The sequence below is a fragment of the Bactrocera dorsalis genome, chromosome 4 (genome assembly GCF_023373825.1).
Source record: "Bactrocera dorsalis isolate Fly_Bdor chromosome 4, ASM2337382v1, whole genome shotgun sequence".
Taxonomy (NCBI): domain Eukaryota; kingdom Metazoa; phylum Arthropoda; class Insecta; order Diptera; family Tephritidae; genus Bactrocera; species Bactrocera dorsalis.
The window spans coordinates 36372120-36399768 of NC_064306.1; the positions used below are offsets into that span (position 1 = coordinate 36372120).

The 27649-nt window shown below is 37.6% G+C and overlaps 1 protein-coding gene across 2 annotated transcripts in view; it reads left to right on the top strand.

Annotated features, from left to right (window-relative positions):
• LOC105227241 (chitin deacetylase 1) overlaps positions 1-27649 on the top strand; it is a 148116-nt gene that overhangs the window by 117544 nt on the left and 2923 nt on the right. For both annotated transcript variants that reach the window (XM_029550616.2, XM_011206482.4), the window contains exons 6-7: positions 6032-6251; positions 13134-13519. In XM_029550616.2, coding sequence (XP_029406476.1) covers positions 6032-6251; positions 13134-13519 — 606 coding nt within the window. The remainder of the gene's footprint in view (positions 1-6031; positions 6252-13133; positions 13520-27649) is intronic.

Genomic DNA, 27649 nt, shown 5'->3' on the forward strand with positions numbered 1-27649 from the left:
CGGAAACGATCATTACATTGAATTCCTTTGTTATGTTAGTAATTTGTTGTTGTTTTATATATGTTTGTTTGTAATCGACATTAAGGGTCTGTGGCAGGAGGCATGCTATCCACTAAGGACACATATAAATATATGTTTGCAACTTTTGTGACCAAATGCACTTTCTAATTCCCCTGGTGGCCGACAAACGGCAGTATTTGGTGTCCATTGCCGGTTTTCCATGTCAGCAATTGTCATGTCGCCTTGTAACTTATCAGTGTGCATGTGTATAACCAACAACAACATAATGTATTTTAAGTTGTTAACTGTGTGTATAGTATACTTGCCCCATACATCGGTAGTTATATATGTAACATAATACATACTTTTGTATTTACATTACATTTTATATGTTTGTACTTGTGCCTTAATGAAATAATCTCTGGAGTACTCTTTTGCAATTTTCGTTTATTTAAAATTACTAAATATTATCTCTAGCTGTGGACACTTCTTATATACTTTTATCGAAATTTAATTAATGCGTACAAAACAAAATTAATATGAAAGTCTCTGTTTTATGGGTTCTTCTTCTTCTTTATTGGGGCTTACGGGACTATAGCCGAGTTTACAACAGCGGCCCTAGTCGGTCTTCCTTTTCGCTGTTGACGCCAATCGGAGATTCCAAATGTAGTCAGGTCCACGTGATCTTTCCAACGGAGTGGAGATCTTCCTCTTCCTCTGCTTCCCCAGCGGATACTGCGTTCGTCGGATACTACGTTCGTCTATACATACGACATTACCTAGCCAGTGCAACCGCTATCTCATTATTCGCTGAACTATGTCAATGTCGTCGCATATCTCGCACAGCGCATCGTTCCAACGACTGTGGTATTCGCCGTTGACAATGCGCAAGGAAGCATAAATCTTCCACACAACCTTTTTACCGAAAACTCGGAACGCCGACTCAATGCCTATGAACGATATAGCAGAACGAGTATGGTGATACAAATCACTCAGTTTAGAGTTTGGTCTTTGTTCGTCGAGAGAGAACTTTACTTCTCAATTGCCTACTCAGTTCGAGGTGTTACCTGTTGACAAGAGCTATTCCGCGCTGGATTTCGAGGCTGACGTTGTTGTTGGTGTTAGTGCTGGTTTAAAAATAGATGAAATGATCTACGACTTCGAAGTTATGACTGTCAACAGTGGCGTGAGTGCCAAGTCGCGAGTGCGACGACTGTTTGTTTGATGACAGGAGATATTTCGTCTTGCCCTCGTTCACTGCCAGACCCATTTGCTTTGCTTCTTTGTTCAACCTGGAGAAGCAGTAAATTGAAGAAATTGCACGATAGGTAATCACCTTGTCTAAAACCTTGTTTGTTATTGAACGGATCGGAGTGGTCCTGACTTAGCTTTTGGTATTCTTTGACATCCGTTTACGCAGCCGTATTAGTTTTTCGGGAATACCAAGTACAGATATAGCGACATAAAGGCAGCTCATTTTCGTGCTGTCAAAAGCAGCTTTGAAATCGGCGAAAGGGAATATCTATCGATCCTCTTTAGATTCGGTACATGGTAAATATCTGGTCGGTTGTTGATTTCCCAGGTCTAAAGCCACACTGTTAAGATCCAATCAGTTTGTTGACGGTGGGCTTTAATCTTTCACATAGTACACTCGATAGAACCTTATATGCGATGTTGAGGAGGCTTATCCCACGGTAGTTGGCGCAAGGCAGACCCCACAAGCCTTTTTGGGGATTAGACAGAGCACACACAAATTCCAATCATCGGGCATGCTTTCGTCCGACCATATATTACAAAGAACCTGATGCATTCTTCTTATCAATTCTTCGCCGCCGTATTTGAATAGCTCGGTCGGCAATCCATCGGCCTCCGCCGCTTTGTTGGTCTTCAGACGAGGAATTGCTATTCGAACTTCTTCATGGTCGGACAATGGAACGTCTGCTCTATCGTCAACGAATGGGAAATCGGGTTCACCATTTTCAGTAGATTCATTCAACAGGCTGAAGAAATGTTCTTTTCATGATTTCAGGATGATGTTTCCATGTGTACGAGTTCACACAAGTGCGAAGAGTACTCTGAGCGCCATTCACTTGGGAGTGGCCAGAAACGATTCTTTTACATATGGCTCAAGCAGCTCACGACTTCCGGTCTTTAGACCAAGTATTCTTCAGGTAACCAAAAAACATCCGTTTAAAGACGAGCTAAAGTCAGAAGGCGAAACATCCTTCTTCAGGGTTGCGTTTGAAAATAGCAAGTGCTGTATTTAGTCAACAAAAAAGTTATATCCAGCCAAGATTTTGAAGATATGCAATACATCTGCATATAGGTTAAAATTCAGTCGAAACTAGATATTAAAATGTGTAAAGGTCCAAAACATAGATGAAACATTTTTTAAAACAATTTCTCTTCAAAATTCTCATAGAAAGTCAAACTTTTGTAGAAAATACACAAACACTATTACGAAATCCAATGAGCATGCTGCCAGCCCAGCTTATGCAGTCAAGCCAATTGTGAATATGCAAAACTTGGTAACAAGTAAGTACATAAATATGACTATTAGAACACTTGTTTACATATTTACAGTTGTAAACATGCATTTGTGTGTAGCAACATGAGAAACAATAAAATATAACTTAAGTGATAACAAAATTCCCTTAGCAACCAAATCCCTTTAGTCATATGCAAATCTTAATTTGCACACAAGCACACACACACACACACGCATTCAAATAAATATATTCATTTATTTTTGTTGTATCACTACATATACACTACATATACAACTTAAAACCACAATGTAAATATTTCAGGGTAACCCAAATGTTTTGCACGAAGAACAATAGTGAATGCATTTTATTAAAACAATGTTAGCAACAACAACAACTAAATGCATACATGTTGCATATACAATACAAAAATGTATATGTATCAGTATTAGTAGTGCAATTGTATATTTAAGGGGTTTAAAATTTCGAAAAAATAAACAAAACTAAAAATGCAAACGAAAACAAAAACAATAACAAAAGGGTCACCCATTTATTTGCATGTCTATTCCCAAATTCCCAAATGTGTGTGTATAACTTTTGCATTGGCGGAAGTTGCCCCAAACCGAAAATAATAACAAATGCATGTAAAGCGAAATACTTGTAAAGGATATAAAATATTTATGATATGTATGTATTTATGCTTGTATAGATTTATACATATATATATATATATATGCGTATTTCTAGGTTCTGATGCATTGAATGCCAGCTTTGTTAGTCGGAGCAAACTAATATAAGGAAATAAGAAATAATAATCAGAATTGTGGTATTGTTGTTGTTGTTAAAAATATTAAAAAATAAGGAAAAATTATCAGTATCCGGTGTTTGATTTACCCACCGGCTCGTATAAAGCCCTCTCATATCATCTCAGGGGTAAAATTCAGTGACTCTGGCATATTTAGTATTATTTATTGATTTAGTATTGATTTATCGCGCTTTGAGTAGTTTTTAACAGAACCGTTATATACGAAGTTGGCGGGGTTATCATCTACTTTCAACCATTTTCACACCGTCGGTAAAAGTTCCTATATAAATTTTCTTGAGCGCGTTTGGAGTTTGGACGATACCCGTGTCAAATAACAGTCCCATATATTATTTTAGGGCTTAATTAAACCACCAATTGGAAGAAGTGAATAAAAGCAGTTTTAGACGAAATAGATTTTTACTCATATTAGCTCTTTTCAATCGTAAAACTACGCGTCAGGTTGAAAAAAGAAATAAAAGTCAAACGCCATTGTAATACTAGCGGAAAAAAAAATATAAGTTGGAAGAAGGGAATAAATCATGGATTTATTTCTTTCTTCCAACTAACAACCTTTTGTCATACATTTTAATTTGACATTTTTATTCACTTTAACCCTTAGTAATGGACTGAATATTGGCTAGCAGGTAATAAAGGTTACTTAACCTGTTCCAAATTCATTGGCGGATTTGTAAAGACATCTTTTTTGCTCCGAAATTCAAGAACTACTCTAAAATACCTGACGAAAAAGCATACCGGTCAAAACTACCCATAAACGAAAAAAGATGAATAATGTGCGAAAAATCATATCATATATTCCTGAAGAGTATAAGACGTTTTATGATTTGATTTTGACTTGGCCCACAACCACATTGGATGGTGCTGATACTCGTATAGATGAGGATTAATACAATATCTTTTCTATGTTATTAATATAATAAATGCTAATATTCTTTAATATTTGTGTCTTTATTTTCTTAAATTGAAAAAAGGGAATAATTTCAAGAATTTCAAACTATCCTAACTTTTGTTGTTCTTTACATAAATATTTTTTTTCAGCATATTATCGGAAAAAATGTTTACTACATTTCATTTTAAGATATCATGGGTATTTGATCTATACGTTGAGAGTAAATCAGTTTTTTCTATCTATCTCAGTTCGAACTTTTTGTAATTATTCCCTTCTTCCAATTGGTGCTTCAATTATGCCACTTTGTTGGACAGTTCGATGGATTCACTTCTCTTCCGTTAGAACCACTCTCAGGCTGTTTTGCTATAGTGACATGAAGCGAGATCCTTCTTGGCCTGACGTGGACACTTCATGTTGGCTTAGAAATGGAAGGAATCCCTTTAGTAAACAATACTTCAGAGATGAGATGCTTCTTCACAACTTCAAATTACCTGCCATACAAGAAATTTCTTTGGAAATGTTGTCACCTTTTTGGCTTTGAATTTTTCAGCAACATTTCTTCGAGAATTGGTTGTATAAAATTCTTGTCCAGGTAGCTGGGAAAAGTCGGCTATAACGTAGGTCTCGTCATCCATTATGCAGCCTTCGAATTTCTTAACAAAATCTTCTGTCAACTTCTTAGCTCGTTGTTTTGCGATTTCGTTCTTGACGGCGTTTCTATCCGGAACTTTCTGTACTTATTACGGGTTCTGTACGCCTTCCTTCTTCGTCCTGCGTACGAAAGTTTGTGAGCAGCCAGCCTTGCTCGACAATTTCCTGCCCGAAATGCTCCGATCTTTATTGAGAATAGTAACAACGTTCTTCACCTTCTCACGATCATGTGGCCCTTCTTTTTACCAGAACCTTTCTTCCTGTCAATACACACATTTTTCTTAAAGCGTTTAATAACTGATGAGCATGACGAGCTGGTTCGATTTAGCCATGACTGTCTGTCTGTCCACCCGATCTGCTCATTTGTCGGAATCGCCGATATTAGACCAATATAGCATACATACGTCATACCAACCAATACGATCGGAACTAAGTGCTTGTAACGAAAACTTTTTTATTTAACGAGATATCTTTATCAAATTTGGCTTGGCTTATCGCCCTTTTTGGGTTATTCTTCAGTTCCTTCAACTTCATTTTGTTTTATCACTTCGATCGAATTAAACGAGTTCCACAGTGCGGCAATTTCATTTAGAGGAACAAAAAAATCACACGGAGCCAAATCTGGTGAATACGGTGGTTGATCGATGGTATTCATTGTGTTTTTTAACCGATTCCGCACTTAAGCAGATGCTGTAAAGAAAGTGGTTGTCTGACAGATCGCGCTCATATTTGGCATAGTGATTAAGGACAGTCCTACCAACTTAGCAAAGTACATTTTCTGAATTATCATTTATCCAGGTAGTTTATAACAATTACCAGGTGATTTTTAGTCACAATGTATAAATAGCTCACGACATGTCCTTGAGTAAAGGCAAATAATGTCACGTAAATGTCAAATTTCTGAATAATAGTGTCAAGAGCCCAAAGTAACTTTAATTTCCTTACACAAAATTATCCGCAAATTTAATCGATTGTCGATGACACCAAAACCAATGTCGCATATACATATATACAAATATATGTATATTACTCAATATAAAGCTAAACATTTAATACATAAATTTCAACTGTGTATATTGTCCGCACAAATATTTGTCAATAATCCTAACTTCATTTGGCTTTGCTTAATTATTTTATTTTATTTACTTTATTAAATTAATATTTCATATTTTTCTGTTGCAGCAATTACCAACAAATTCAACATCTCGGCTATGCTGGACACGAGTTCGCCACCGAGAGTATTTCACAACAACAAGGACTGCAAGACAAAGGCTACGAGGAATGGGTTGGTGAAATGATTGGCATGCGTGAAATACTCAAGCGCTTCGCCAACGTGTCCGTCAACGATGTGGTCGGTATGCGTGCGCCATTCTTGAAGCCCGGACGCAACACACAATATAAGGTAAGCTGTTGTGCTGATGCGCATGCAAATATTTATTTAAATAGAAACATTTATTTATTTCATAAAAGTGTGCCGATATTTTGGCTATAAATGAAAAACGAGCATTTTGCAAAATTTGCAATTTAAGTCGCCTCTAAAGCTCGATACACTTGACACCGTGATTATCCAACTTGTTTAACTTGTCTGAAAAATACACCTCAGATGTGCAAAGCAGACCTTTGCGTCCAAGTCCTTCTTATTCGACTCAAATTTGTGTTTTCTGAGTGACTTGAAACTAAAATAAGTCGTACTGCACCAAACCTTGACAATACGGTTTGTGTCAGATGTTCATAGACTATAATTCGATTAATTTTTCTATACTACGATGGAGTTTCAAGCCGCTGCGTTATCAATAGGACCGTTTTTTCTACGATTCGTCGTCGAATAAAGCCAATGATTAGATATAGTGGTGCCCTGTAACTGTATTTTCGTTCTGCATGTAATGTTAACAACAAGGTTCAAATACCGACCGACCGTTCTGACCGTTAAGACAGTCCTCGTCTCCTTTGTAGCAGGTTCACCCAGAGAAGTCCACTGATTCGACTTTTTTCTTGGCACCACGTTTTACGAATGTTCATGGGACTCCTTTGGATTGTTCTTGGACGGTGTCAAATGCTACTATGTGGTGGTCTCATGATCTCAACGTTCTATGATTTCAATGTGCTATTTTCCTACCAAAAAATGGAGGTCTTGAATCTAAAACTACATATATCAAGGCCTATTTTCTGACAACCGGATCAATAAAACGAATGCCGGGTTTTCCAATAGGAAAGGTATGATTTTTAGGTGTTGTTTCAAAACTACAACTTAGTCGATTTTGAGAAAGGATTTGGACTTTCATTCTTATAAAATTGTTCTCACTCTCATTGGACCATTGATTTTTACTTGGAACAACTTGCAAACGATAACGATTTTTTAAGAAAATTATCTTCTCCGATGCGGCTCACTTTCATCTGAAAGCTCACCATTACGTTGACCTAAATTGACAGTCTTGTGTGGTTTTGGTCTAATGGAATCATCGGTCCGTACTTCTTTGGAAATTAAGCTGATAACAGCGTTACTATCAATGGAGAGCAGTATAGATCGATGATAACCAAATTTTTATGGCCGTAAGGAGAATAAATTCTTCTTCACAGCATCTGGTTCCAATAAGGCAGGGCTACTTGCCACTTAGCACATGCAACAACCAAATTATTGCTAGAAAGGTTTGGAAATTCGTTTATTTCAAGAAATTGTGTCAATGAATGACCTCAAAGAAGTTGTGATTTAACATCATTAGACTACATGTTGGTGGTTATTCGAAGTCATTGGTCTTTAGCAATAAACCAAACTTTCCTCAAGCTTTAGAAGTCAATATTGAAAGTGCTATTCATGACAATGCGATTTGATTTAGTGGAAAAAGTACTGGAAATAGAAATCATATCCCTCTTATTGGAAAACACTGTATAAAATGTAATTAAATAGCTTTCATTTACAAATTACCCTCTCACAAATATGGGTCATAATAATCATCACAACCTCTATGAGTTCATTCTCAACTCACCATCGCTCAAATTGCTGTGCATCTCCGCACCACTGGCTTAAATATACTAATGGTCAACTAAAAAGCAATATTGTCTCACATATTTAAGTCTATAGATGAGATTTCAATTTCCTACAATTGATTGGTACATACTTCACTTGTCTGCTTTGTTAGTCCCCCCACTGTATGGGTATTTGCACTGTTTTGGTTGTGAACATTCATAGAGTTATGCATTGAATATTGTTTGTAAAAACTCCTAGGCAAAACGCAGTGCATGTTAGGGGCATTGAAAAGACAACTTACCACACATACAATATGTACCCTCTCATGTTTACTCACATTACTATGATGATTTCAGTGTACCCATTGTGGGTTACACACTTCAGCCAACCAACGATTGCAGCTTTCTACAATGAAAAGTCACATATATTTTGTTGTTACATTGGAGAATGACATCAAATGGATTTTTAAGTGCTGCTGTAGCAAAGCCCAACATTCACTTGTCAACAACTATTTTCACTCAAAAATTTGTAAAAAGTCCAAAATATGATTCTGAGACAAGCAGCAAATTGTATAGCGTCGGAAAAGGCCAAATGGAAAATTTTCTTTTATTAAATTGCTCTAAATTATCCGTCGATATCTATTTCTTTCTCTTTCTCTTATTTATCTAATAATGATACTTTGAATTCCAAAAAAATTGAGAGTTCTTTTGCTCTGACGTCAATTTAGCGGAGTGCTAAGATCTTACCGAGAAACACTCCATAAACTTCGAAATATTATATAAGTTCACATGTTCGATGTTCAGACCATAGCAATATTGATAGAGATATATTTAACAACTGACTAAAAATTACATCAGCTGTTGAAGTACTAGTATGTTTATTTCTTGTGTCAGCATTTTCTCTGCAGGGATGATTTGGTCATTTGTGTCTATGCTTACACAAATATTTTTTGTCGGTATTTTAGGTGAACAACAATAAGTAAAGCGTTACGTCAGTTACAAATTGTCCAAAAAATTTAATGAAAGCAAATTGCAACAGATAAGGTCTGGATTGTCATACTTGTACTCGTAGTCCTGTTGGAGCAGGCGGAATATTAAAAATTCGACAAAAAAGTGAAATTAGATTTTTTAGAAGAGAATGAGCTGGTGCATTAAAATGGGTGAAGTGGAGTAAATTTTTACATAATTTTACAATTTTCGGGAATTGAGTTTCACTGTAATGAAAAAATTTGTGACAAGCTTTTACTACATTGTTCAGAAATCTAAATCAAGTTTATTGTTCGATGATCAGTATAACCTTCAATAGCCTTTTTTGCCAGACCATACATGAGTCGTGTCAAGCTGTCGTGTTATTATACTCTCGCAACAAAGTTGCTAAAGAGAGTATTATAGTTTTGTTCACATAACGGTTGTTTGTAAGTCCTAAAACTAAAAGAGTCAGATATAGGGTTATATATACCAAAGTGATCAGGGTGACGAGTAGAGTTGAAATCCGGATGTCTGTCTGTCCGTCCGTCCGTGCAAGCTGTAACTTGAGTAAACATTGAGATATCATGATGAAACTTGGAACACGTATTTCTTGGCTCCATAAGAAGGTTAAGTTCGAAGATGGGCAAAATCGGCCCACTGCCACGCCCACAAAATGGCGGAAACCGAAAACCTATAAAGTGTCATAACTAAGCCATAAATAAATATATTTAAGTGAAATTTGGCACAAAGGATCACATTAGGGAGGGGCATATTTGGACGTAATTTTTTTGGAAAAGTGGGCGTGGCCCCGCCCCCTACTAAGTTTTTTGTATATATCTCGGAAACTACTATAGCTATGTCAACCAAACTCTACAGAATCGTTTCCTTCAGGCATCTCCATATACAGTTCAAAAATGGAAGAAATCGGATAATAACCACGCCCACCTCCCATACAAAGGTTATGTTGAAAATCACTAAAAGTGCGTTAACCGACTAACAAAAAACGTCAGAAACACAAAATTTTACGGAAGAAATGGCAAAAGGAAGCTGCACCCAGGCTTTTTTTAAAAATTGAAAATGGGCGTGGCGTCGCCCACTTATGGACCAAAAACCATATCTCAGGAACTACTCTACCGATTTCAATGAAATTCGGTATATAATATTTCCTTAACACCCTGATGACATGTACAAAATATGGGTGAAATCGGTTCACAACCACGCCTTCTTCCAATATAACGCTATTTTGAATTCCATCTGATGCCTTCTCTTTATAATATACACATTAGGAACAAATGATGATAGCGGAATAAAACTTTACACATACATATATATAACTTTTCAAGGTCCCTTATATCGAACACGAAGAACTCAGTGCCAAACCTAACCTAACCTAACCTAATTTTTCACCGAAAATATCGGTAAATCTCTCAGAATTTAATTCTAATTAATTTTACAGCAAAATAAAAAAATATGTAAATGACGGATAATGAAATCTCGATTATCACTTTATCATGCGAGAGTATAAAATGTTCGGTGACACCCGAACTTAGCCCTTCCTTACTTGTTTTTGTTAAGCATTGTTTGGCATTTCATCATAGAAAGACTGAAGCCTGAACAACGATTGCAAATCCTTCAACTTTATTACGAATATTCACGTTTTATAAGGCATATGTTTCGCGCACACCGCTCAACTTGTGGTCAACCTAATCGACCTACTCAGCATACTATTCGCAACACCATCACCCATCTTGAGATTTTGTTGAGCCCTTTTCTGCCCATTTCTGCCTCAATGGGTATGAAAACAAGCAAAATTGCGTCATTTGGGACGAAGAACAACCTGAAAAGATTCAAGAGCTGCCATTTTATTCTGAAATAACAGCGGTTTGGTGTGGTTTGTGGGCCAGTAGAATCACCGGTCCATAATTCTTCAAAAATGATGCCGGTGACCGTTATAGCGTCTTGATAACCGACTGTTTGATGCCTGATAGTGAAGCTTGTTACCTCGGTGCATTTGGTTTCAACAAGAAGCATTATTCAAAGTATTGCCCATATGTACTTGTATCTTCACCATAAACGTCCTCCAAAGTACGATGACGTTCTTTTGAGATATTCGTCAAACTAAACTAATGATTAGCAGGCACCTTGACGTGATGCAGCTGTATCGTTAATAGCAACGACATTCGGTCACTCCCAACCGGTGTTAGTGGTTCTGTTCAGTACTTCTCAGGCGGCCTGCTAGAGACCGCACGCGTACGATGACCAAGGGCTGTCACTTCCTATTCCAGGGTGTTAAGCGTTCGTTACGGAAACGGGAAAACCATGAGTCAATCGCGTCGACGTCATCGCCCGTGACAAGGAGGACGCTACCCGAACATAGTGACTGATGTCAAAAGCCGTTATTTCCTGAGGAATTCGCCAAGAATGACGAACTTCCATTCACAAGTTAAGGTACACAACCAACAACAAAACCGGCAAAAGGTCGTAACGAAAGAAACTCGCAGCTCGGTGAGTACCCGATTCTAGGCAAAATCGAGCAAATGGAGGAAAAACGTGTAGGCGAAAAGGACCGGCGTCGCTATCGGCGGACGGTTTTGTTGGAGGGTTAGACGACTCGACGAAAGCTGGAATGAATGGAGCCAATGTAAAATGGCACCCAAGGATGATAAGCTCCACTCCACAAGTTAGGGTGCAATGTATGTTGTACCCCAACAAGCAAAAGAAACGGTCTCAAAGGAAGAAGCTCAGCAGCCCACTCCCAAATCGCGGCACGGTGCGTACCAAAATTGGACAAAACTGCGCAAGTGGGGGAAGGCGGACAATTTTGTCGGAAGGTTTGACGACGCGAAGATGAGAGCTGGAATGAATGGAGCCAGTGCAAAATGGTACCTCAAACTTCTGGGTGGGAAAATCACTAAGTAAAGCAAGGGATCTTACACAAGACAAGAACGGAGTATTTATATAGTAATTCCCCTCAAAGAACTGAGCATGATAGCGTGAAGCCTTGCTCAAACAGGCGTCTTCTAGCGCAAATAATCTAAGAGTTCTAAAGCTCTGATAAATATTTAAAAAATGAAGAAAATATTAAAATTAATATTTTTTCGAGATAATTGAAAGCTCTCTCGCGAGCTCTCTTTTAAATCAATTTTATTATCGGCTGCAGTCGGCATTATTTGCGTAATTTATATGTATTTCTAAGCACGCAGTTGTGAAAAAAACATTTCTCAAACCATATTGAGAAAAGCTGCTGAGTTGAGAGTACTTAGTCAAGTGAAATTGCGGGTCTGTTTCGGTTATACAGACCTGACTTTCGAGGGAATGGGTTTCCATCTCCTACATCCCAACTCAGCGCTCGGCTCGGCCTAAAGCTTTTCTGCACATTTTCACAAAATCTGCCAGATAAAAACTGAATTATTTTTAAGCCGATTTTTAGTCTTCTTAATGGCTTAGTGACCACCTGGATCAAATCAAATAAATGCAAACCGCAGCAAGTCAAAGCAACTGCATAAATTCAGAGGCATTTGTGGCATGATTGTTATTTCCTTCGTATGACTTTAATTGAATTAAGTGCCACATGCAATAGTTGCTTGCAACTTTCCAATTCGTTGCACTGCAATGGATGAGAGTATATTTCTAAGCACTACCACTAACACTATTACGACTACTTTAGCAACACGAGCAAAATTAAATGCATAAAATACACTAAACCACAACACCGTTAGTGTTGAGTGTTGAGAGTGTTGTTGAGTGGTGAAATCAGTGCCTGCACTTGAAATTGTTGCACATGAACAGCTTCCAGCATTCTGCGCATACAACCAATTACCTGTAAACAGGGCCATTAAACTAGCAACAACAATAAAAATAACCATAACAGCTACCAAACTGCTGTCAAACAAAGCACAGGCCAACACTCACACACACACATACAAACAAGCGTTGCGGCACTAGCTTGAAAGCCATTTTCATGTTCATGGTCACATTTATTCTTGTTGCAACATTTTGTCTGCTCGTTTTTTCCCCAGCATTTACACCCACGTTTAACATTTTTACTGTTATTATATGCAATGTATTAAAAGTTTTACTCTCTTTTACTCGGAACTTATGTGCACAGACTACCCACGGTAGTGTGGGTGAGTGTGTGTGTGTTGCATAGTCGCCTGTAATAAACAGCATATTCAATTCTTCTGTCATATTCTTATTTTTTTCATGGCAAAACCACAAACTACCGTTCGAACGTACATCACAAACCCACTCAAACACACACACACACATATGCACACATGCGCACGCCAACGACGCTGCTGCTGCTGCTGCTGCATAATGGATGACTGCACTTTGCGCTTGGCTCTTACAGGTTATCGAAGACTTCGGCTACATCTATGACAGTTCGATCACGGTGCCACCGGTTAACGTACCCATCTGGCCGTACACGCTCGACTTTAAAATCTCGCATGAATGCAAGAGCGGCACGTGCCCGTCGAAGAGCTTCCCTGGCGTGTGGGAGGTGCCACTCAACACTCACTATGTCGAAGGTTATGAGGGCGGTCACTGTCCCTATCTGGATCAATGTGTGCTTCACAATTTGGACGAGGATGAGGTGTTCGCTTGGCTGCAAGAGGATTTCACACGTTACTATGAACAGAATAAGGCGCCCTACATGATGCCATTCCACACCAATTGGTTCCAAACAAAACCGCTCGAAAATGGCCTGCATAAATTCCTTGATTGGACACTTGAACTGTAAGTACCTAGCGGTCGTATATTTTAATTTATATTTACCGTTATGTATATAGTTATCTGATAGCATTAGTTTGCACTTAAAATGTTTTGTGTGTGTTTATGGAGTTATGAATAGAGAGGAGGGCTTAGGTTGAACGAGTTAAATATTTAATCGAATTATTTGATTACAAGTGTTTAATGGACTTCTGTTCATTAACGGATTATATCAGGCACAGAGAAGATGATAAAGGTATAGACCATAGGCTTTGTTTTAAAGTTTACTTAACCAACGAAGTGTAAGCAACAAGACTTGCAGTGCTCAGTAAATTTCCCAGTGGCAATTTGAATGAAAAAAATGAAATTGTAATGCATAAACAATGTCAGCAGATATTCTGAAAATTTGCAAAAGCCAATATTTTGATCATCTTCCAACTACTTGCTACTATTATTGTAGTAAGATTTATCTTTTGCAATTAGCCACATTATGGACGATTTCTTTCCAGCGAGCGTTATCTTGAAGTCTGAGAATATGAAATAGGCGCTAAGAGCCACATAACGAGTAAGAAATTCAGAGCTCATTTCAAATTTTACAACCGTCCGCATTCATTTTGTGTACTTGTTGAAGCTTTCATCGTCTTCGATGCCCATATGGATTTTGCGGAATGCAGGAAATCTCTCTATTCTCCAATCGCTGTGAAATTATACCAAACTAAAGAACATAAACTTTGATGTTCAGTAGCCCAACTTTGAGATTAGGTGCGGGCTGAATTATGGGTAGCCAAAAAACGGAAAAATAGTGTATGCGGAAAATAATTCACGAATCATTTTGAACACCTTTGCATAAAAGACTAGCGATCTAAAACCGGTCAAGTCAGCGATTTTAAGGCGAAGTTTTTGGGGGCCATAAATCGTCATTTTTTGAAATATTCGAATGAAATTTAATAAATAGGTGAATTTTAACATTCTATTGACCATTTGTCAGAATCGGTTAAATCGGACAACAATATCATATATCTCCCATACACATGCTTACATTTCCGGCATATGCGATTTTAAAGAAAAAAATCTGCCCACTCTAGATCGTACATATGTATGTCTACCTCACCCAAAATGGTAGATCAGTGTTGGTGTAATTAAGATATTCATATGTAGAATCAGAAAAAAAAACTAATCCAGTTGAATATTAATATCAACAAAACGTCTTGAACCGTCACAAGCTCTACAACTAGCGGAAAGGTGAACTCTCCTTAGGAGGAAAAGTTCATTGTTCCTCTTACAAATTTACTTCAGCCAGAAGGAAATACTCAAGTTTTAGTCGCTAACCAGTGCTTGCCCAGCCTACTTGTTCCTAACCTACTTCAGTTTTCAACGTTCCGTATATTCAATATATTGGGTTTAGTTAAACTAATTTAGACAGCAAATCATACCTATAACTTGAGCGACATCGAATCATCAGTTTGAACAAATCTTCCTTCAAATATAATTCGGTTTGCTAAAAATGTTTACAATAAAATTTGCCACATTATACTTATTCTTCTTCATAACTGGTAAAGAAATTGTAATAATTCTAGCTTTAAAGTCAAATATATAACTTATCTGCCAGCCGGTTACTTTCTCACCGGCATCATTTTTGAAGAAATATGGAGCGATGATTCATCGCCCACACACCACACCAAACCGTTGTTTTTCTCCATGAAATGACAGCTCATGAATCTCTTCAGGTTGCTTTTTCTCCCGAATGTGGGAATTTCGCTTGTTTATATACCCATTGAGCCAGAAATGACTCTCATCGCTTAACAAAATTTGAGTTAAAAACGTCGGATCTTCTTGGAACTTTTCAAGATTTTAAAGACCGAATCGATGTCGCTTGAGCCACATTATTCAATGATGAATGCTGGGTCCCAAGATGGGTGATGGTGTTGCGAATAGTATGCTCAGTAGGCCGATTATATAGACAAAAGTTGAATTGTTCTTTATCTTTCCATGATAAAATGTCAAACAATACTGAACAAAAGCAACATAACATCTTAGCACGGCTCACGCGATATCTGTTAAAAAGGCTATTGAATAAAGTACCCCCAGTTGGATCACCCTATGATCATAGTCATAGTGCCTATGCGTATATACGGAAACTAGCCTCTCAATTTAGATATCGGTCTGAAATTTTGCACATGTCCTTTCCCCAATAAAAAGCTGCTCATTTTTCGAAAAATTATAGTGTATAACACTTTGCCATACAATTTGAACGATCGGATTCAAGATCTTGTATTGAAAAAGTTTAATTTTACGAGATATATTCCAGAAATTTGATATAGATTATTACCCAAGATATCACTACAATATCCGTAGAAATAGTTCAGATCGAGCTACTATAATATATAACTACGATACAGCTTATAGATTAAACTCAAATCCTTGCATGAAGAACTTCACTATTTGTTAAGGAATCTTTATGAAATGTTACACAGATTTTTTAAAAGACATTGCTGCAATATCCGAATAACTTGTCCAAATCGGACAACTTTAACATAAATATAGCTATCATATAAAGTGGGTGATCAAAATCCGAATAAAATTCTTTTTACAACTTCTTAATCTATACGACTGCCCGTTAAGGATACCTTCGCTGCAGACAAAGTTAACGTTTTAGACCAGGCACATACATTTTCTGCCTACTGAAAAGCGCCTGACATAATTTCTAAAGATTTTCCCATAATTCCATTATGCCAAGCACACGAATAACGAAACCTTTTATTATTGGAATGCCGAAAAATACCCTTATATTTCCTACTCTTTAACAGTTCCAACATGTTAAACCATTAAGCAACATGTTTTGTTCATAAACACAACCGAACGTTTAAATTAGCTTTCGCAAGGGTTACGATCATTAACATTATATAATCTACAAACTCTTGTGCGCCTGCTCTGGAGCGCTAAACTCACATAATTAAACATAACTCAAATAACTCCAGTGAAGTACCGTTATTAGAAAAAAATGTAGTAGCTTCACCGCAGCAATAATCAATTGTAATTAATTACATTCTTTTAATTATAACTGCGCATAGTTTACAAATCGAAAGTTATATATACAAAGATATATGTATTTGTGTGTATGTGGGCGCCCAGTACTTACAGCCTGGCAGTACTTGTTTCAGCAGTTTGCCGCACTTAACGCCGCGCCATTAACCGCCAATGTTTTTGCACTCGTGCGCTTTCATGCCACTGACCAGCAGCGTTTCGCACGTTTTAATGAGAAAAGTTTAACGGAATTAAACTTTCATTTTAAAATAACGCAAAACATAGTTAATGCAGGAGAAAAAAACGTTAGCAACAACAAAAACAACAGCAACACTCGGCGCTCCCCAAACAAGAAAGCAAAAAGTGAAAATAGAATTAACATCAAAAAAACTCGGACAACAACAACAACAAAGAACACAGAAAAAGTCCAGCAGCGTAGAAATATGCGAAAAATTTACCTCAGCAATGTAACGGATGCGCATGGTGTGGTGAACTTTGCTAGCGACATGGCCTAAACCGCCGCCATGTTAAAATGGCGCATATACTGTTGCTTAAACTTCGGTAATGAAGTTACACCGATGATGGCAAGCGCTACTGGCGCGGCCGTTAGCACTTAGAATTAGACGTATTAGTCTGTCTTTGTTGTTGTTACAAATTCCGCTTACCAGCCGAGTTTGATGCGCCCGATTCTGGCGCACTATAACTTTTGCAATTTTCACACATTTGCCAGCTTAAAGCATCGGCGTACAGGCTGGAGGAAAATTAAAGCATAGAGGGTGGACTTGTCGAACAAGAAAGCGGCTAGTAAAATAAAAAAGAGAAATAAATAATAACTTTATATGAAAACAAAATATTTTAAAATTACAAATGTATTTTGATTAAAAAAAAATAATCAAAATTTCGCACTCTCCATCTTTATTAGATTTTTTCAATTATTTTTCTTAGAAAACACTTTTCGGTAATAACCGGTGCCGACTACTAATTCAGCTTCCCTACAATTTCCATAAAAATGATTCACTATATAGTTCTCAAAAATATTCTGTATGCCATTACTTTGCTCGCCACTGCTCATGCTCACATCCTTCATCCGCAATCCAGTTAAGATAGGTAATTGAAAATGACAACACCGGCACTGGATGTACGCGGAATTTATGCCATTTTAATGGCATTTTCACTACAATCAGCTATGCATGTAGTGGTACATATATGGCTAATAAAAGTTTTTGTCAGCCCTTCAGATGCATACTTGGTAAATGAGGGCCAACGGTAATGAACTTCAGGAATGTCTTGTTGTTTAAGGGTAAATCAATTTTTTTCAATGGTTATGTGTTGGCAAATATTTGAGTTTGTAATACAAAATTATCATTTAACAGTAAAATAAGGTTTATGGTATTCATAAAAAATCTTAAATTTATTTATATTAATCAAATAATTTTGCGGTTACGTAATACTGCCCTTCGCCGTCACTGCTTATCTTATCGAAAGCTTCGGAAAGAAGTAAACTATAAACTCGATTGAAGACTGCTCTTATATGTACTAAATACTATTGGTCTGATATGGTTTAATAATAGGTTTAGTAAAACCAAATCCATTATTTTTGCATTACATTGAAGGTTTTGTTTAGCACAGTGAGACCCGATTTTGGTCAAATATGAACAGTTTTGCTCGATAACTTGATTATTTTGAAAGTGATCTCATAAGGGCACTCGCATAAAAACCATCCTCTCTCTATTCGCAAATTCGATTTTCATAAGCTTCTCTAGAGGCAAATTCAACAAAATCATTCTCAATAGGTAGGAACAGTTAGTAATCACTCATCCAACATACCAATCAAGCTGCTTGTGCTTCTGCTCGCTATGAATAAAGATGGCCTGTCCTTGTCCTCATAGAACGCAATTCCTTTTGGCTAAGAGCTAAGCTAAGAGTACATGCACGAATTAAGAATTATACCACATGGAACATTTCATAATAAACGATTCACAATCCCATTAAAAAAATTCTTTACCGTCAATCCTTACTTTACCACCATTTGCGCCGGCTCAACGCGATTCGACAACGACTGTATTCACTTAACATTTCGTATGTGATCGATTTTTTATCTTCAGTAGTCATCCGCTTTAGAAATGGATTGATTTCGTTTCAATTTTGTGCAATGTGTAACTCCTGTAAAATTGAAAGAGTTCTTACATCAATGTCAGACTCGACGATTCAGACTATTTAAGCGATATTTTCAATATCTTTCTTTTAAAAGGTGGTGCATCATTGATATAAAAATGACCAGAATGGCGTAGACAACATTCCACCTGTCACCTTTTTTCAAGAAAAACTTTTGACGCAAAACTGTCTGAGAAGAGTATCTTCAAAAAGTGCATATATGAATATTTCATTTGCTGCTAAGCTAGTAGGCGTTAACAATTCTCAGCGTGTTTATAAAAAACTAGACAGGCTACCCTTTTTTATAAGTAGGGAAGCATGAAAAGCCGGAGTGCGGAACTTCAATACGTTAAAGCAAAGCTACTCCCAACTCAAGACTCTGCCACGAAACCGTCATGATTGAGGCTGCCACTTCGCTGACAGCTTTCCAGTTCTCAGTGGACTAAAACACTAGAATCGTCAAATTATCCACCGTAAAATTACCTCAGAGTATAGTTTTAAGCTTTTCCCTTATACTTAAAAGAGAGGGCAATAAAAGAATACGTGCTCAGAGTCTTCAAAGTACTCTGAACACGTCGGACAAATCGGACTAATGTAGTGCTGAATCGGTGCAGGTAGCTTTGAAAGCACCCAAGTCCGCTTAGTATTTGGGTTAAGCGGAAATTCAGGTCCCTATGTCGTCTGTCTATCCACGAATGGACGACCGGTGTTAGTCTGGGGGTCTACCGTTTCTTCAGAGGGGTTGTCTTTCTTTTCTTTTGGCTTCTCTAGACGGCTCTGATAATTTGTATACTCGCTCCTATTCTTCACCTTGGATGTAAATGGGCATCATACTGGCTATTATCACAGTAGCATCGCTTGATATGGTTCGGATAGCACTGATAACTCTTAGTGCCGACAGTCTGTGCACTGTGCCTTTTCATCTGGCATATGCTTTGATGCCTAGCGCCTGAATTCATTATAGAGCCGCATATAATACAACCGATCTCATTACCTTTGCGAGTAAAGATGGCCAGCTGAAAAGCACCCAGCCTTTATTTTCCATCATTCTCAATAAGGCGTTTAGGAATTTATTCGCTTTCCCTGGAGTGTATTCTAGGTGAACCTAAAATTTTAGCCTTGAGTCTCCCAAATACTTTAGTTGTTGTTGTGAATGAATCTAGCACTATGGTGAGAGATATACTTTCCTCTACTTTTCTAGTACTTATGAGCAAGATTTCTGTTTTTTATTTTGGTCAGCCAGTTCTTAACTCATTGAGGAGTACCATTGGCGCAGACCGTTTGTGCACTCATTGCATTTGTTCCGGAGGTCATCTAGGTTTTTAGCCACTGCTACCACAATAGGTATGCAATTAATTTAATGGCTTCTGGTTAATGTCTCCTTAGCACCGCATCATACATTAAGTTCCTTAGAAAGGGTCCTAGAACCGAGCGGTATCGAAATAGAGAAGCTCTTGGGGCCTTCATCGGTATTGAATACAGTCTCAAAGACATTGTTTAGGGCGTCAAAGGCGGACCTCTTTTTTATAAAGCCATATTGTCTTTCTGATGATCCGCCGACTTTCTGGATTGCTCACTCAAAGCGGTTTCTCATTATGCTTTCGTACACTTTACCAATAGTGTCAATCATGCACAGAAATCGATTTGATGAACGTTGCTCCGGTGGTTTTTTTGATTTAGGAATTGGAACTAATCGCTGGACTTTCCACGGATCGGGGAATATCCCTTATTTTAAACACGCATTGTAAATTATTTTGCGAATAATTTCCGTTTCAAAGTCTAGTATTTTTTAAGGCTCTGTTTAGTATGCCATCTAATCCAGGCACTTGGCTGCTTCTAATTTATCCGGCTATGGCCAATATTTCTTCTTCACCAACTAACAGTGGTGGCTCTACGACTTCGGTTCGTGGTAAAGCATAAGAAATAAGGTGGTGTCACTCCCTTAAGAATAGGTACACAAATCACTAGAATGTAGTCTTTAAAGAAGTCATGCAATTAATTGTATAAGGATCGCTGCTGACAACTATTTCTACCTGCACACACATACCAACAAAGAAGTTTCATTCTAGCATAACCCAACGATTATATTTAGCCAATATCGTAAATCCAACAAATTGGCTACTCTTTTCAGAGTTAGCCACATGCCCAAAACAAACAAATGTCCAAGAATTTCATACCACACATAAAGTGCGGACACATGACCAAAGTTTTGCCAATTATGGCAAACGGTAAGAAAACTCGACGAGTCGACGAAGCGACAATTCGATTGTGACAAATTGCGAAATTCTGACATTTGCTTTATTTGTATTGTCGTTGTTGTTGCTGTTGCTGTGGCCGATTTTATTGTTATATACTTTGCGATACTTTTCACACGATACAGCAACAATAACAATAAAACAGAAAGGTGCTCGAACCAAAAGAAAACTACAGCAAAAATAAGACGCAGACGAAGGAGAAGGAGAAGAAGAGAGCGTTTGCTGAAACGAAATAAAATTGTATGTGTCAATGACATTTGTGTATCGTAAACAAATTAAATGCTTGTCAACAAAAATTCTCCAACTTTGCTACGTAGGCAATATACGAGCAGGCAGCAGCAGCGAGCGCAACACAAAAACTTTTGCCATCGACGCTCCCATGTCTTGTTAGTGTTGGTTGCAGTTGCCACTCGTTTATTTATATTTACAGCTATTCGAGCCGTTTTTGAGATGTCGCTTTGTGTGTGCGTGTGTGTGTGTGTATGTGTGTGCCACAAATGGTGCTGCTGACTTTTGTTAGCGATTGTTGCACAGAGTTCGATCTTCTGACAGCCAAGCTGCGCTTGGTGCCAAGACACAGGAGTTCAAATGCTTGGCTCTGCTTATTTCATGCAACAAACGAGCTCGTATGTGTGTGTCAGTATGCCTGTGCAAATATGGGAAAAGTTATTTGCGCACACTTGTATGTGGCGACCTCAATAAACTTTCTTTTACGCATTTTTATACATTTCTTCTATTTTCTGTATGTTTGTTTTGTTTGTGTATATTTGTTGCATTGTAGTCAAATCGTGTTGGTGTAGGTGTTTGACAAAGTTGTGAAGTATTTCTCACTTTGCGAGAGCTCTTTCAATTATATTACCTTGTTATTTAGTTTCGATGAGCTCAACAACAATTATAGGTCAATTAGATGAGCGCTCAATGAACGGAGACATGAAATAAAGACTGCAATAGCTTTTTAGAATTGTGTACTTTGATGTGAGCTGCAACATCTAAGTATAGAACTTCTTCTGCTTTAGCACTAAAACCGTGGGCCAGTCTGGGCCGAGAGCACAAAACGTCGCCAGTCGCCTCTATCCTTTGCGAGATCGCGCGAGTTGTGCTTCCCAAATGTAGACAGTTCACTATGCAACTGATCTTTCCATTGAATGTTTGGGCGCCCTTGCTTTCTTTGTCCATACATGGGACACAAATCGCGAACGACAGCAGGTTTGGTGGATTTTATGCGTTTAACTATGTATATCCAGGGTGCCGTAGAGCTGATACAGCTCGGGCTTCCATCTTCTCCGATATTCTTCGCTCACGCGGACTGCGCCGAAGTTCTTGCGAAGAACAGTTATTTACACTACTGTAAGTGCTTTCTCATCTCGTTTCGTCATCGTCCATGTTTCTACGCGGTGTAATAAATAGGACGGCAACAATGTGAGACCTATAGATTGTACTTTTTGTTCGACGAGACATTCTACTTTTCAATTGCCTACCTCACTCCTGTTTTCAGGAGTTATTCTGCGTACCTCCAGGCACTTTATCTTCACAAAAAAAGACAAACCTTTTTCGGTTCTCTACCTAGGCTGGAAAAGGCCTATGCCTGGAACGTCAAAATTGAGCCTTACCAAGGAGAAAATACGGCATTGCTTACAGGTTTTGTTCAAATAAGGCAAAAACACGAACCAGACGGATGAAAATGTGAATAATGTTTATGATCTTAATATTGTAACAGTCAATTATTTTGGTATCGTCGATTTAGTTCCGATTACTTCGATGTCAAAGAGGAATCAGCGCTGGGCTCTGGGGTATAACTCTAATCTAAGGTATACAAATTAGTATAGAGTAGAGTAACCAGTATTTGGTTATAGATTTCGGGCTTAAATGAAATAACACATAAACTGCTACCCAAAACATTCTGGAATTCGAAATTTTAAATCCTTGCAAAATAGGTATTTCTGCTTCTCTTTACAAATTCAGTAGTCTCTAGTTCATAGTTACTTGTGGATAAAAGAAGATTTTATCCAAAATACAGCACTGATTGAGAACTTGTTATTATAAAATTATATAGCTTCATTTTATTCTATGATCCAAAGAATATGCTAATGCAGATGTTGGATTACTATTGTGGCTGATAAATTTGTGGGATAACATAAGAAAATATATATATTTTTTTTGGTTTATTTTTTAAATTTTTTTATTATATCGGTCACACATTTTTTCAGTAAGATTTTTTTTACAATCTTTAGCTTCAAAGTCCACTAGGCTGACTGACGATTTGACTCCGCAGTGAAATAATGGAGTCATGCTTTATCCAATCTCACACATCGACCCAGAAATTATATTTTATTGCAATTGAACAGCTTCCAATACTCTTTAGAATCATTCACACGTTGTCGTTTTTGATGTATTGTCAACAGATATTCATTCACGATATAACCAACACGTTTCTTTGATATTTTTAGGATCTCAGCCAACTCGAACAACTTCACTTTACTGCAGCCAAAATTATTTTGACAATTTTTTTTATATTTTCGTCGCTAACAGCATCCATTGTGTATGCATCGTACTCGGTGCTAAGTTCGCCTCGTTTAAACTTATCACACCAAACCTCAATGGTTGATTTTCCTGGTGCAGAATCCGAATAATGTTCACCGAGACAAGCTTTGATATTAACAGTATTTTTCTCGCAAAAAAGCATTGCTTTATTAACACACGAAACTTCTTTTTATTAATTTTTTTAACTAGCATAACTTCCTTTACTCAAAATGCACCTTCAAAATAATCCCCATCAGATGTCAATGAATTTTTCTGTTCTCAACACACTTTTCATTAGCACTTTTTGGGATGACCTTCAGGACTAAAAACGTGTTCCACGGAGCAGCAATTTCAGTTTGGGAAACAAGAAAAATATCATGGTTAATCGATGATATTCATTACGCTTTTGCCTTTAAGTTCGATCACAATCGTGGCTCGATGCGATGGTTTCTTTGGTTTCAGTTCGTTTTTTTCCTCAAACTCATAAACCCATTCTCTCATCGGCAGATGAAATAGTCTCCATGGATGTGGGATCAGAACTAGCATGATCAAGCATATTCAAGAAACCTGTTTTCGGTACTCTTTTTGAAAACAAATTCAGCTTTATCCGGACGAGTCGGGCAAGAATGCGTTTCATACCCAAATATCCACCAAATCATTTGAACCTAACAAAGATGTCGAGCTCTCTTGCCATCTCTCTAACATTTCCTTGATTTTCAAGCACCATATCCGTCACTTTTTTAATATTTTCATCAATTGAAGAGGTCGAAGGTCGTCCGGAACGAGGTTTGTCTTCAACGATTTTTCGAATAACCTTGAAGGCTTTGTACTACTCGTAGGCATGTGTGTTTTGATAAAACTAAATTACCGTAAGTCTTCCCCAACATTCGCAATGATTGCATACACGAATTTTGGTTATTTGCATTCTATCAACAGTATTAATGGCTCGGTTAGCTTTTTTAAAAATAATATACATACATTTTTGCATTTTCTATTAAAATATCTCATAATACTTTTTCTGGTCTCCCAACGTCCGGAATAACCATATAACCAATCAAAGTGTAAAGGATGAAGCTTATTTACATAAATTCACAAAATCCATTTACAACCTTTAGCTAAACGAGCTTCAAGCAAATCTTGCAACTTCCGCGCACATTCCACAAATTATTTGAAATTCAATATGCTTTGCATTAACCTTTACTTAACTACTTTGGTTGAATCTAATTCAATACAACAACATTTTAAGTAGCCAAGTAAACAAGATTAAGAACAATTTTCAACTTACCCCATTTAACATAAACAGCAACAACAAGAGAGAGAGTTCGGAATTACCGGAAGTATTGCTTAAGTAATCCTTTCAGCAACGCCAAGCGCTTAACCGCTATTTAACCTAAAATAATTTCCAATCAACATTGAAATTGCACAAAGTTAATACACGCCGACATGCGGCATTCGGCACGCTCAGCGCACTTAACACTTTTGCTTAGCCTTTGCTATACTTGTATTTACCGTTGATTTCCTTATTATTTTCGATACATTTTTCTACTCACCGCCAACAACAGCTACAAAGGCATTTGAATGTTGTGAGCAGCAGACATTGAAATACAATACACGCAAACATAAACACACACATATACAACTCATACACTTACATATACATTTCATACACATAAATACTAATTTCCCCTACAAAGTAAGTGCAAACTCATCACGGTGCTACGCCACGGCGCTGAATGGTTTTGAGCGAGGGAACGTCGCTGCAGACGGGATGCAGTTGCGGGCGTTGGCGTAACTAACTTTTGCTTATTTTGTTTGAAACTTTTGGAATTTTTAATTAGTGCCAATAACAGCAGCGGTGGTGTGAGGAGCGAGTGTGAAATCGATGATTCGCCCGTATACCGCTGCGTATGAGCAGCTATTTGCTTGTGGCCATCAATGGCGAGTATCAATGCGAGCTGTGCGAGAGGGTTTCATTTAATACACACTTTTTTATATTTATTTCTTACAACGTATCCCCAGCTTGTTGCTTTTGTTTGTGGCTTGTAATGTCGGAGTTTAATTTAAATTGAATTCTGGGAAGTTTGTTGTTTGACACCTGTAAGTTGGTCCACTGCACTTAACACTTCGCGCCACTTTATCGACCTTATGCTGGACGAATTGTTGACCTTTCGAAATGTTTGCGACAACATTGTTGCCCGCTGTGTTTGGGAATTCATTTTGCATATGTGCAGGCGCGCGTCTGTGCATGTGTAGGTGTAAATGTATGATTGAGTATTCAAGGGTGCTTGCAAATACATATGTATGCCTTATATTTGTGTTATTATATGTATGTGTATGTTTGTGCATGTCTGCTTTAGTTTGCAAAAACCAACTACAACTTTTGACATTTACAATGTAAATATGATATACATATATATGTATATAAGTCATATATATTAGGGTGATGCCAAAAAAAAAGAAAGAATTTAACTCAGCGAATTAAAAAATTTTTCAAGTGAAAACGTTTTCCATACAAGCACCGTCTTTTCATGATTCAGTTTGTATGGCAACTATATGCTATAGTCATCCAATATCGACAGTTCTGATAAATAATCAGATTCTTGGGGAAAAAAGGACGTGTGCGAAATTTCAGAGCGATTATACAGACAGATGGTCAGACGAATATGACTAAATCGACTCAGATAATAAGATACATATTTTAAAAGTATCCGACGTTTCCCTATAGTGATTAAAAATTTCGAGTCAGGCTTAAAATACCCTGTTCAGGGTATAGTAAAACACTATATCCATAATAATAGAAGAATTACACAGTTGCTATAATCTTGTGGAGCTCGGTTAATGACCAACCATTCAACAGTGAGCCGCAAGAAGCTAATGGAGCTTTGAGCCGTTTCCATTCTGCAGCTAATGAGAGTGTAGTACTTGACCTAGCAAGCTCAACAGCTTTACAGTTCTTGCAATTCAGCTTTGGTTAGGCACTTAAGCCAGTCTAATTATGAAATAACACGATATCAGAGACAAGATGTCGAGATCTTCACTACTCTCGATAGTATGGTCAGCGCTTCCAAGTCAAAGATCGCCTCCATACCATCCACTCTAGTTTCTAAAGGGTGATTTTTTAAGAGCTTGATAACTTTTTTTTAAAAAAAAAAGCATAAAATTTGCAAAATCTCATCGGTTCTTTATTTGAAACGTTAGATTGGTTCATGACAATTACTTTTTGAAGATAATTTAATTTAAATGTTGACCGCGGCTGCGTCTTAGGTGGTCCATTCGGAAAGTCCAATTTTGGGCAACTTTTTCGAGCATTTCGGCCGGAATAGCCCGAATTTCTTCGGAAATGTTGTCTTCCAAAGCTGGAATAGTTGCTGGCTTATTTCTGTAGACTTTAGACTTGACGTAGCCCCACAAAAAATAGTCTAAAGGCGTTAAATCGCATGATCTTGGTGGCCAACTTACGGGTCCATTTCTTGAGATGAATTGTTGTCCGAAGTTTTCCCTCAAAATGGCCATAGAATCGCGAGCTGTGTGGCATGTAGCGCCATCTTGTTGAAACCACATGTCAACCAAGTTCAGTTCTTCCATTTTTGGCAACAAAAAGTTTGTTAGCATCGAACGATAGCGATCGCCATTCACCGTAACGTTGCGTCCAACAGCATCTTTGAAAAAATACGGTCCAATGATTCCACCAGCGTACAAACCACACCAAACAGTGCATTTTTCGGGATGCATGGGCAGTTCTTGAACGGCCATTCAACCAGAAATGAGCCTCATCGATGTAGACCATAAATCGGACGTAAAGCGCGAAACACATTTCGAACCGAACACTGATTTTGGTAATAAAATTCAATGATTTGCAAGCGTTGCTCGTTAGTAAGTCTATTCATGATGAAATGTCAAAGCATACTGAGCATCTTTCTCTTTGACACCATGTCTGAAATCCCACGTGATCTGTCAAATACTAATGCATGAAAATCCTAACCTCAAAAAAATCACCCGTTACATTGAAAAAAAATGCGTTAGGGAACAAATGATATATTTTTTTTATTAATGGCAGACACTTGTGGAGCGTCTTTCAGTTGTCGTCAAGAAGCCTGAACCAGAAATTAATAGCTAGTTGCTGATAATATACCCCTCCACCAACCCTCCCCGCAATCCTCGATTCTCTCATTATTCTCAACAAATTATTTAATTAAGTTCATAG